Source organism: Peromyscus eremicus, chromosome 13, assembly GCF_949786415.1.
Source record: "Peromyscus eremicus chromosome 13, PerEre_H2_v1, whole genome shotgun sequence".
Lineage (NCBI taxonomy): Eukaryota > Metazoa > Chordata > Mammalia > Rodentia > Cricetidae > Peromyscus > Peromyscus eremicus.
Genome location: NC_081429.1, coordinates 42987459 through 43000413, shown reverse-complemented (window position 1 = coordinate 43000413; position 12955 = coordinate 42987459). Strand labels below are relative to the sequence as shown.

The 12955-nt window shown below is 33.6% G+C and overlaps 1 protein-coding gene across 1 annotated transcript in view; it reads right to left on the bottom strand.

The window, feature by feature from the left end:
• Erbb4 (erb-b2 receptor tyrosine kinase 4) overlaps positions 1-12955 on the bottom strand; it is a 708187-nt gene that overhangs the window by 250943 nt on the left and 444289 nt on the right. The window contains exon 16 of the mRNA XM_059278119.1: positions 10141-10185. Within this exon, the coding sequence (XP_059134102.1) occupies positions 10141-10185 (45 nt within the window). The remainder of the gene's footprint in view (positions 1-10140; positions 10186-12955) is intronic.

Here is a 12955-nt window from a genome sequence, read left to right as displayed (position 1 = left end):
TTCATAAAATAGCCTTTCCATGAGAAGCAGTTCACTAGAGAGGAAGAAGTGGGTGTTTTGAGTCAGACAACTGAACTCTAATCCTTATTCTACTACCTATTAGTCAGGTGAAAATTTGAAAATTGGTTTTCTTATCCTGTTTCCTCATTTATAAAATAGTAGTGGTAGTAGTGATAACTATTATTACATACATCATCTGAAAATTAATGATAATTTATTACACCCAAGACATGTTTTGGCAATGACTTTAGAGTATGAAGGCAAGGTCTGTGTTAAATACCAAGAAGCTTTTGAAACAGAAAGAAGTGGCACCATTCTGAAAGAAAACAATTTTTTTTTTCTCCAATTGGCTCTTTTTTCCCCCGGTGTCTAATTTACTATGGGATTTGAACCTGGGGTTTCAAGTCTAGTATTTTTGTGTCCAGAAGATTAATAAAGATGTAACTTTGAAAAATTTGGTTTGTTCATTAAACTAAAAAGGTTTATTTACCCAAAAGTAAACTTTGTTTGGTAAAAGATCTTTGTTGTTTTATTTCTACTCTGCTGAAAGTATCTATAATTATTCTATAAATGACTCAAGCATATGGAATGCATTATTCTGAGAAGGAAAACAGAATGCCATAAAAATGACAATGACTCCAAGCACTGAGTCTTGAAGAGGTGGGGTTCCCTCTCCTAACACTCATTCTTTAGTGCTGAGATACCGTGAAATTAAACCACTTTGTTCTTGAGTGTGGATAGTAGCTGTGAATAAAATCACTGAGAGGGAATTTCATTGGTAAATCAAACTGCTCCCTGTTAATTAGCTCCTGCTTACATACATAATATGCAAAAATAATTGTATGTTTATAAAAGAATGATTAGTTAGGGAATGTGCTGAGGTAATAAGAAAAAAAGTCATGAGGAGAGCAATTTACTCTAATATCTACACATCATTTTATGTAACCACATCACAGAGGGGGGTCCCAGTTAATTAGATTCCTTTAGTTAAATAGGAAATATGAAAAAAGATATTTTCTTAGGATTTAATACAATGTGTGTCTAAGTTATAAGGGAGAATACTTTGACTCCTTGATTACCATGAAGCAGGCATAAAAACAGAAACTCTGACCTATATGTAAGGAATATTTCTATTTAATTATTGGTTATCTATGGGAATACCAAAATTGAATACTCCATTATCAATATTCTGAATAATGTATAATTTTATAAAGATTCATACAATGTAATTCTAACTAGGGGTAATTTTCTATTTTAAAAGTAGACAAACTGAGACTTATAAATGTGGACCAAAGATATCATACGTTAGTCTTCTTGCAAAATTTTATAAAAGTTTTGTTCACAGACACATATATAGAGATATGTAAGGGGTCCAGAGAAACAGACGTTTTCTCTTGGATCTATTTGATTCATCCCAACTGTAATCTATTGCAGCTGATGAAATAAACAGCCTTTTATGAAAAAGCCTTTCCTCTGCTGTTATTATTTTGAGTATAACTAAGTCTTAAATTCCCACTTCATGATGATTGGTTTAGAGTAGTACACTTATATATATATATATTATATAATTTAAACAAATATTTTTATTGATACAATGTACTGAAAATTAATATTTTAACATGGCTAAATTATTAATGCTGTTTTTACAACCCATTGTTCATAGAATTCTCTTAGAACTAGGGTTCATGGGGATAAGAGAGATTCTCTATTTAATTACTTTCCAAGTACTCACTGAGCACACCTGGCAATGGACTATTCTATGGGACAATGCAGGTTACCAACAATCATAAGGAAGACTTGCAAGTCTGATAACTAAGTAGAAAGATTAGAAACTTGAGCTGAGAGCTCTTTAGTCAGCAGTGTAGACACTGGTCATGGAAGGACTACTCAGTACCTGCAGCCAAGATGGAGATTTTCATCTAACCTATAGAGTATTATTAGACAGAGGTAACCTCAGTTCTAGAAACTATCACAGATTACTCAAGGAAATAAAGTTTAATTTGTGACGGTAGATACAGGACATCAGCAAAGATAGAATATGATGTCCAGGATTAAAGACTCTTTTACAATATATATCATCTGCTATTTGTACAACCAAATACTAATACATGTGTTGATATGAAAGGAACTTACTGATGAAATATCATTTTCACATCCTTCCAGATAGGGAAACAATGTATATGGACTTGACCTAAGTACATGAGTGATGTGAAATAATCCTCTTGTACACTGTAAAATTTTGTCACTCAAATTTGTTTAATAAAATGCTGATTGACCACGAGCCAGGCAGGAAGTATAGGCAGGGCAACCAAACAAAGGATGATGGGAAGGAGAAGGGCAGATTCAGGAGTCATTAGCCAGACACAGAGGGAGCAGGAGATTAATGTGCCATGCTAATAAAAGTACCTCATATGGCAGAGCATGAATAAGGAGTGAATTAACTTAAAATGTAAGAGTTAGCTAGTAATAAGCCTGAGCTATCAGCCAAGCATTTATAATCAATATTCAGCCTCTGTGTGGTAATTTGGGAAGTGGCTTCCAGGTATTTGGAAGTTTCTGGTGGGACAGAAATGTCAACTTACATATGGAAATTGGAATCTGAGTTCCATGAACTGTAATTCCATTCAACCAAGCCTAGCACTGGTTGGGAAAATTAGCTTTCACTCAAGCTGTGAACATTTTTTTGTGAATCTGAAATGGTGATGTCCCATAATCATTCACTTGTGTTTGGAAAAATACATCTCAGAAATATCTTAAGAGTTTTATCTCCAAGAAAATAGACATAATTCCTTTAACTTCAAAGAATTCAGGTCTAAAATAACCTAAGTGGGCTTTAAAGGAAACTGAAAGTTCTATCTGAAAAAAAAAACAAAAAACAAAAACAAAAACAAAAATAAACAAACAAAAAAAACCCCAGATGTTGTCAGCCTGGAGACCACCCAAGTATCAGAACTGTCCAGGACATGCCTGCCATTTTCCCTACAGAATTTTATATTAATCTGCTGAACTGTGGTAATGCATCCAGGAGCAGGAGTCTTACAGTTAATTAGGTACTCCTTTAGTCTACCTGATCACAGTCTTAATTGTCTATCCATTACTACTTTAGTCACTGAATACATAATCCTATTCTGTGGTATTTTAAATAGGCCTAGAAACCACATTATGACAGCAAATATATCAATTCACTAATGTCATTACACTAGCAAAATTTACTTTAGTATGTTTTCTGTTACACAATTATTCTACTTCTTTTCTATACATGTCTCAAGTAATCCTTTACATATAATAAACCTGAATGAAAGTGAGGACATGAAGATGGTAGAAAATCAAAGACATGCATTACATACCTTACAGTCACTTTAGATTATACTTATTTAAAGCCATCCAATTAATTATACTTGGGTAATAATATAAGTAAAAATACCTCAGTACTCAGTAATTTATTAGTAACTGTTTTGTGGCATTTAAATAGGGGCCAGGTAAAGTTTGTTTGATGGTCATTTTTACATATATTTGTGTTTATATATATATATATATATATATATATATTCACTTTTCACATATTTAATTCTTAATCTTCTGAAAAAGTAAGCTCTATTAAGAATTATCTTCATTATTTTGTCATATGTATTATTTTCTACTTTTGTTACATTCTATCAAGGTATTGCTGGCTACCATAGAGTTTCTGTTTCTTGGTGATAATTTTCATTCATCTTACTTGGAATAGTAATTGTTACAAACAAAAAGTCATAGAATATACCAATGTTGATGACACAGTGATTATTCTTGTGTGATTCATGAGAGTATAAACAAAGCAAGTCTTGGAATACCATGGCAATATTATTAATACCATACACAGTCTTCTTTAAGATTCAGGACTTGGGGAACGTTTTCCATTCTTTTGCTTTTGATCTCTGTAATTGAGATCAGGTCATCCATAACAGGTGAAGCTTAAGATATTTGTGGATATGAAGCAGTTCTGGCATCTTTGTGAGTCAGAAATAGATGAGTATAAAACATGACCACTTCTTTACCATAGAAAGACACTCTTAGGAGAGTAAAAGCTGAGTATTCTGGATGCTTCCCTTTACCCATCATAATATTTGATCCTCACTATTTTACTAAATATTTTATCAATTTAATATCTTTAGAGTTTCTACAGTAGTCTCAAAGTCAGTGGCCTAAAGAACCTGTGTTGATTTTTAGTCATGAATACAGATTAACTTAGTCACATTTTTATGCTTGCTAATGTAGAATGCAACAATGTTTTTCTAGTGTCTGGAAACATTTGGTAATGTTATACAAACACTTTGCTATCAATATGAACACCACTTGAGCATTCTGAAGATGTTTGAATTCTCTCTCTTTTTTTTTTAAGTAGCCACTTCAGCTATATGAGCAACAGTTACTAAGTGAGTGTTGAAACTTTGTGAATCCTTGCTAATTCTCAGATCATTTTGACTTTCACAGGTTCTAGGAAGCATAGCATGAATCACCACAAAGGGAGAGCTTCGCACACTCCTCTTCATCTCTTGAACTTGCTTATTTCAAAAGAAAACTTAATGTACAGAATGTGATGGAATGTGGATAGGCTTATAATAAAAAGGCTATGTATTTTTATTTATTGTACTTAGACATCATAATATAACTGCCCTCTTCAAAGGTAACCACTTATGAGTGATTTGGAGTATGTGATCTGGACATAAATTCTGGACTTGCTTCTTTGAGAGGAAAAGAAGAAATTCAATGTGTCATAAGCAAGTGGGGCCCAGACTATCACACCTTATCTTTCTTCTCTATCCCACACAGGTCATTTTGACAAAGGACAAGCTTTATGTGATCTCCTGGGCAAAATCCACTCTACCATGAAATAAAAGTGTGACTATGACCATGGAAACTGGAAATGTTTCAAATAGCTCTACATCAGAGACTTAGAGAAAATAAGTTCAGTTATTGTACTAAGTATTGTGAACTATATAGAATAAATGAATTAGAACAAAGAGCTGGGCCAGAAAATAATACAGGAATAGGTAATATAGTATGTATTTATATATATATTTTGATATTTTTATCCAACAAAGTCAAGTGAATTTTTAGTCAATTTATGTTTGGCTTTGCTAACTAACATGGAGAAATGCCTCAGCAATGGAGTTAATTATTACTGTGATGGAAAAATTCATGCCCTTGTGGTATTTGAGAGTAGGCTCTTTCAGTTTTTCATATATTTGACAAATAATCCAAAAATCGATTAAAATCTAATATTTTTATATCCGGAAAGAATCTATATGAAAGTAGCCTGTGTGCTAGATAAGGCAGATGTCACACACACAAAAATAAGAGTCCTGAAAAATACATTTATCCATGCTGTTCTTGGGAGGAAACCAAAACAATGAATGTGGGAAATTTTGGGAAAACGTTGGTCAAAGTAAATGTAATCTTTGGGTATTAATTAAATTAGAAAATGGGAGAGAGAGAATAAAAACTTACTGTTTTTTTTTTCCTTATAAGTAGGATATTCTACAATACAGAAAGAGAGTCTTAAATTCTTTTCTACCCTATCCCACCAATCTTCCCTGAAGACATTCCAGCAATGGACTGTAGGAAAATGGAGTGTGGATAACCAATTCACAAAATGCAGGTTTGGAAAAAAAATAACACTTCTTTGAACATGAACGTCAATCAGGATCAGAAACATTTTACCTGCTTTCACTTACATCTCCTATCCACTTTTTCCTGCATGTTTAGGGCACAGAACACAGAAACAGAAACAATGGGGCCATGGAGGGAGTACTACCTCTAAATATTTTGAAGGAACCACATTGGCATGCTCAATGTAATTTTCTGTGACTAAAAGAAAACTAGGTATTTGGATAATCTACCAGTTAAAAGGTAGATTATGAAGCTTAAAATATCCATTTCCTATTGTCTTACTTCTGGTCTTCCCACTATGAAATATTTACTTTACTCAATCAAGACAGACATTTATAAAACTATCATGGAATTTAAAAGGTAGAAAAAGTCTTCAAATCTTAATGATAGTTATCCTGCTTCCCAAATGCACATTCATCCCATTATAGAAATATGGGACCAGAACGGGAATCTGCTTAGTCCAAGGTTTCATCCAATGTAAGTCAAAATACTCCAAAGAATTAAATATAAATGTTTATGGACATTCTAAACTATCACATGAGCAGCCCCTGAAAGGTCATGTAATTCTGACAAGTCAACACAATTGAAAAATACTGTCATATTGTTTTAAACTTAAGAATAAACAGCCATTAAGTAGAGACATCTAGAGATTTATATAAGAAATAACTAGCTACCAATTACCAATCACCTATTGAAATCATGGCCCTGAGTAATAGTTTGATGTAAAAAGTAAATGATTAAAATCTGAGAAATTTTAATATGTTGATTCTCTACTCACTAATCTATTGGATTAATGTCCTGCTTATTATGAAATACAAATAGGGAAGCATATGTTAAAATAGTTCCAATGTGGTGTCAATATTTCATTCACAGCCAGTGACTGTTTAGTCCAGGATGGTATCTATGTACTATCTCATTTAATCTTCAAACTACTTTTACACTATCATTCACAATCATGGATAAGAAACATGATATAAGCCATATTCAAACCTATGCTTTCACAATCAAGAAACTCATTCTTTACCTGGGTAGCGGTGCTGCAGGTGACTTAGAAATGATGGACTGCATTTTACTGCTATTTACTATTTCTAGCTTTGCATATTTATTGACAGCATTAAGAATTATTTATGTTGGTCTGAAATCATGGACTATCTCCTGAAAATCCAGGCATGTGATGAGATTGAAATTTTAACTGTTTTTTGTTTAAATTAGTAAAATATTAATTCTATAATTAGACACATTATGATTTTGGGTTGCATGACATCTATTTAAATCATTGACAGGTACAAGTGAACTGTCACTCTGTATCTCAGCCCCAGGACCAAATGTCATCTCTCTGATTCTCAAGGTGCAGTGACAGAAATAACCCCCTTCTCTGAAGAAAGCCATCAGGAAGGCATCAGAACGCATCAATGCTTTCCGGTGTCTTTGAGAGGCTTCTCTCTTTTTCTCCTGAGAGGCATGATTTCACATTCTTGAAGTTGGAAAATCCTGGTTATACAGAAAAATAATGATAATGTTACATAGAAAAAAGGGGGAAAATGGGTGGTTTTTATGTTTGAGGCACTGTCATTAAGTAAACATGCAGTCCCCAGATCAGTTTAGGAAGTACATAAATGCTGTCATTTTGTCACATGAAAGTGTGATCCTTAGATAACTTAAGGACCTTAAAGTCACATATCTAAAAATGGTTAGAGCTTGATTTGAAACTTGAAAATCTGACTTCAAAGACAACATACTTTAACCATCATATGGAACTGTTTCTCACTAAAATATTAAAATACATTATAAGTGAAATCATCAAAATAAATGCAAAGATGTAGTGGGTAGCCACTCCAGTTTTGACCTGGAAGTTCCAACCCCCATTGAGGCTTTGGTAACTGTCACGCCTACAAGGCGGGGCCAAGGGAGGGCCCTGAAGACCCGAGATCTGGATAGGCCAGCTCTCTCTGTTCCTGGACCCTGGATGTTGGAGGGTGACCGAGCAGAGCTCCAGAGAACACTGCTGGACTGCAATACACCTTCCCCAGACCCTGCGACCTACCTATTTCTTCATTTGTAAGTTATGCCACTAATAAACTTTCCTTTTAACTATGTGGAGTGGCCTTAATAATTTCACCAATACAAAATCATTCTTCAAAATGATAGTTCAGTGACCCAATCAATGTCTAAAAGAAGAAAAATTATTTCATGAACATAGCAAGAATCCAAGATGGATCTTGGAGGACAGGGTAGTGCTGTGGATATCTTTCTGTATGCTGTGAATATGTGTTGTTTTGATCAGTTGCTAAATAAAGCTGTTTGGCCTATGGCAAGGCAGCTTAGAGGCAGGCAAGAAATCCAAACAGATAGACAAGAAGAGGAAGGAGAGCAGAGGAGACGCTGCTAGCTGCCGCCAGGAGAAGCAGGATGTAAAAGTACCGGTAAGCCACAAGCCATGTGTCAAAGTATAGATTTATAGAAATGGGTCAGTTTAAGATATAAGAGCTAGCTAGTAAGTAGCCTGAGCCAATAGGCCATATCATTGTAAATAATACAAGCCTCTGTGTGTTTACTTGGGTCTAAGCGGCTGAAGACTAGGTAGGACACAGGAAAACTTTCAGCTACAAGGTAGGATTTAAATTTTGGTCATAACTCTCATGTACTGTTTCTTATTACCTTTTTCTTTCTTTTTTTTTTAATTTTTTCATAGTTTAAAGTTAGCTCAAGATAACTATATAAACCAGTTTTTCAAGCCCACGTATCAATGTGCCACTGCTGTATAAACCAATCTGCTCTAAACACATAATTTACTTTAGAACTTGTCATCACTATTTACTTATTAACAAACAATGTATGAGAATGACATATCAATTATTCAATCACTTTAAAATTTAAAAGCAATTAAATGCAAATGAATGGAAAAGCTGTGAATGGATTCAATGACACAGATGAATCTCATACATGTAATATTTAGTGAAAGTAGCCAGATACATAGAACAAGACTATATTAAGACTGAATTAGATAAGATGGGAACACTAGACTAGACAAACTTAGTTGTTAGAATTTAGGATAATGGCTATTCCTGATAAAGGCAGCCACAGGGATCTATCACTATTGTGATTTTTTTTAATGTGATGGTTATGCCTTATAAATGCTTCATTGTCATATGACAACACAAAAACTTTATTAAAAGCAATACTTAATCTAAAAATGTCATTTTGTTTTTACTTTAACATTACTGTATTTCTTGCAAAAAAGATCAAAGTAATTTGTTTTAGAAAGCTAATGATATTTCTATGTAAAGTTGCAAATTACTACTTTTCTAATTAAAATGTTTCACAAAATATTTTGACAATCATATTTCTTTATGTATAAACAATAAACCACAAATTTATATAATTTGTAATAAAATACATAGCTCAGGGTTTGTATTAAGTATTTTTTATTTGTGCAACTAATACCACAATAAAGGTATAGATTGATCCATTACCTGCAAAATTCCTTCTTACTATTCAGCAGTGAACCTTGCCCCTGAAATTCTAGCTTTTGGCAACTCTGACTGATATTCTGTCCCTGCAGTTTCATCCTTTTCAGAGTTTGATATAAGAAGGAAACCATGCAGTATGTATTTTTAACAGTCTGGCTTCTTTCACTCAGCATAGTGAATTTGGGATCCATCCACGGTATGTGTAGCATCAATTTCTTCCTTTTTATTACTCAGGCATTTTGCAATGCATGGATATATCACAACTGGATAGCTTAAGTTTTTTCCAGGTTTTGTTGACTGTGATTAAAGCTACTGTAAATATTTGTGTCCCGAATTTTGTATAAACATAAATAATATATTCTGTTCTTATAATGCCAATATATGCTTTAACATGCACAAAATACTTTGATTATATGATAATTTTTCCATCTGAAACAGTCAGTTCAAAATAACACAAAAATCAGAGATTAAATTCAAATTAAATAAAGCATTCTATAAGTATCAATCAACATTTTCAAGTTTCTCCTTTATGAACTTTGAGTTTTGAAATTGTGTATAAACTTAAGAATATTCTGTTGAAATTCTAAGATAATTACTAACTTTTTAAGTGTATAAAATTTAAAATCATGGCATTACTAATTAAAACTCTGAAATCATAACAAAGGAAGGTAAAATTAAGAACTGATTTTAAAAGCAAAGTGTTCTCAGTTCTGCTGTAACTCTCATTTAATGTATTAAAACTTCAGTCCAATTGGTTAGTAATTTTGTCTGGTGGTAAGGAAGGAAAGAATTTGAGTGATAAAATGGAAACATGGTTGATGTTACCTAGCATGTTGTGGTAAAGTGGAATGGCCCGTCCATGGGTAGTAAATGCAGTCATGACTAGTGGGACCGTTACACCTGCAAGCAATTACAGAACAGAAACCATCACTCTCCAGTCACAGTGGCATGCACACACATGCACCAGTGCTCACGCATGGAGCCTTGGAGGAAGAAGATGAGAAGTAAGCACACCAAGTACCTATCCATCAGGCCGATGCAATCTTCAATACTTGAGCCTATGCACCTGCAGAGATTCAGATGTCAAAGAGATACAAGGAAAGAGAAATCAGTCATTAAAAAAAAAAAAAAAAAAAAAAAAAACAAGCTAGATAAACACTAAATGTCCCAAATCCTTAATTTTATTATTTGGCAGCATAATTTTAGAGACCGAGAAAAAAATTATTTGTCGGTGGGAACACAGAAGTGAATTGAAATAACCACTCAGGTACAAAGCCAGGAAACATGGAAACAGCAATGGAAATTTTACCTGCTTCTGTGGATAACTTTCATAAAGAGTCATTTCTGAAACCTTCAGTCCTTTTGCATCTTTCATCACTACACACAGCTGGATTACTTACCTGAAAGTTCAGTGACTATGGATTTTTTCAAGTACATCATTTCTCTTAAACCACCGTTAAGTTTAAGCAATATCCAAAAAATCAATAAAAAGGCAATGAACAATTGAATGTAATATAAGAGCCTTATGTTTGATGTTCATTAAATATGGATCTTGGCAGAAAATAAGTTAATATATTTTAATGCAATTCCCATGGATATTTTACATAATCAGATTATTTCAATCCTTGGTTATGAATCTCTTCAATTTTTATCATTAAACATGCATTTATTTAAAAGGCAAATGAACTGATTTGGCCCTCATTGCAGTACATCTTGATGACCACTTTTAAACAGCAAAAACATGACCTGTAAACATAAATATTTAAAATAATATCAAAATATTCAACTCCAACAAAAGCAAGTAGATATTCTGTAGTAAATGAATAAACACACAGAGGTAGCTGAGGAATCTACAAAGATGAAAATTTGATGAATGTATTTAAATGCACAGAATTCTAATATACAGTCCTTAGAATTTCATTTTGGGCCATTATGGAAATGTTTCTTCTATTTTCCAATGTATTTAAGTTGAATTTCTTATTTCTCTTCATCTTCTCCTCAAACATAAACAGCTTCTGGGGGTACGATTTATAGGAGTGCTTAATTTGGGTGGTAATAGAGAGTATACATGTTTTTCTAAACTCTGAGGTTTAAAAACTGGAAAAGGAGCTTTAGATATGTAGAGATGTGGACAGACCATGAGCAGCTTCTGTAACTGACTCCAGTTGCTAGTAAGCTAATAGAACTCATCTGATAACTTAAGTAACCATCTCTCTGCTCATTCATCATCTGCTGTAACATTACTACTATGTAGAAAATCAGTTCACTGTAATTTTTTTTTTGAGGATCAGGTTTGAACAGCAAAAGCAAATTTTAGCCTGAGAAAATGTCATAAAGTTCTATGAAATAAAGAGATAAGATAAGAAACAGCTAAAGCACACATCATTGACTTGGTTCCATACATTAGATCTAATCAGAACAATTTTTAATTGAAAAATTAAAAAATACTAAAAATCCCTACAATAGTCTCATATGATTTTCTTTTATTTTGTTCTAAAGAGCTGTTTTTCATTGTGTTCCTGTGATATCCCCTTCCAAATGCTATATTTATGACAGTACTGCCATTTTGTAAAATTAACAGTCTTACTGTTTACTTTGCCAGAGAGAGTCTGAAAAGCTGTAGTTTGTGTGTAATTGTTATAATGACCCTTGAAAGATAAAAACATTCCATAGTGAAATTCTGTTTGAGGAGAGAGTGTGAATAATGAAATGTCTTCATTCCTTCAATAAGCCCATGTGATGAGTCTACTAAAGTGCTTGTACCCTTCAAGGAGCTGCAGGAGTGAATAAGATGAGTTAGATGCTTTTTTTACTTATTTTCATTGAGCTCACAGTTTGCAGATGAGAAATGTATGAGTACACATGTAGAGTACAGCTCTGTATGTATATTATGGAAGAGGGACACCGGCGCGTCCCGCTTTAAGAGGTAATAATGGTCACCATTCTGGGAGAAAGTCAGCGATCTGTAGTTTGAGATGTTGAGAGCTTTGGCTGGTGCAACAGTGGTTGTTAGGGAGTACAAAATTGTGGCAAAAGCATAGCTCAAAAGCATTACACGCTCTGAACAATATTTCTAAGTCGACAGGGAGAATGATGGCAGGCACAGAGAGGCAAAGAGGATGGAAGAACTTCAGGAGCCAGATGTGGTAGGCTTTAACTTAGTAGATAATGGAAAGCCACTGTGTAGTTTGAAAAAAGCTATGCTTGTCTGAATGAAAAATGTGGTAAATATACACAATGAGAGTGTTTTTCAATCACAGGGAACAAAGTTATATAATTTGCAAGAAAATCTGTGCAACTGGAGATCAATTTATGAAACAATTAAGCCAGCCTCAGAAAAAAACAAATATTGTATTTTTTTCTCATTTGTGTTTCCTAGACCTTAAACAGCAATATAAAATTGTATACATATATACATGACATGGAAGAAGTGAAGCCTAGGGGAACAAAGAGGACTAACAGAATGAGGAGGAGTGAGAAAAAAGAGAATAGAGGAATAAGGACAGATGTGCTCAGTGGACAGTATATACTTGTATGAAAAGCTAAAAACATTAAATTTTGAAGGGCTACCCTGAAAAACCAAGAAAGATTGATAGCAAAAGGAAGCCACTACATTGTTAGATTTGTATCTGAAATCTCTTTGTAATGTGAAGACTAGTTATATGAGAACCAGTTAGGCTATTTAGGCATGGAGAACAGTAAGTCCACATCAGAAACAATGTAATAGTAAAGTTACTAGCTTACAGGCAAATGCAGTCTCAATAAATGCCAGTAAAGTAATGAGTTTGGGAGGAGAGGAGTTGACAGACACAGTCATAATTCTAAGTGAAAAATGA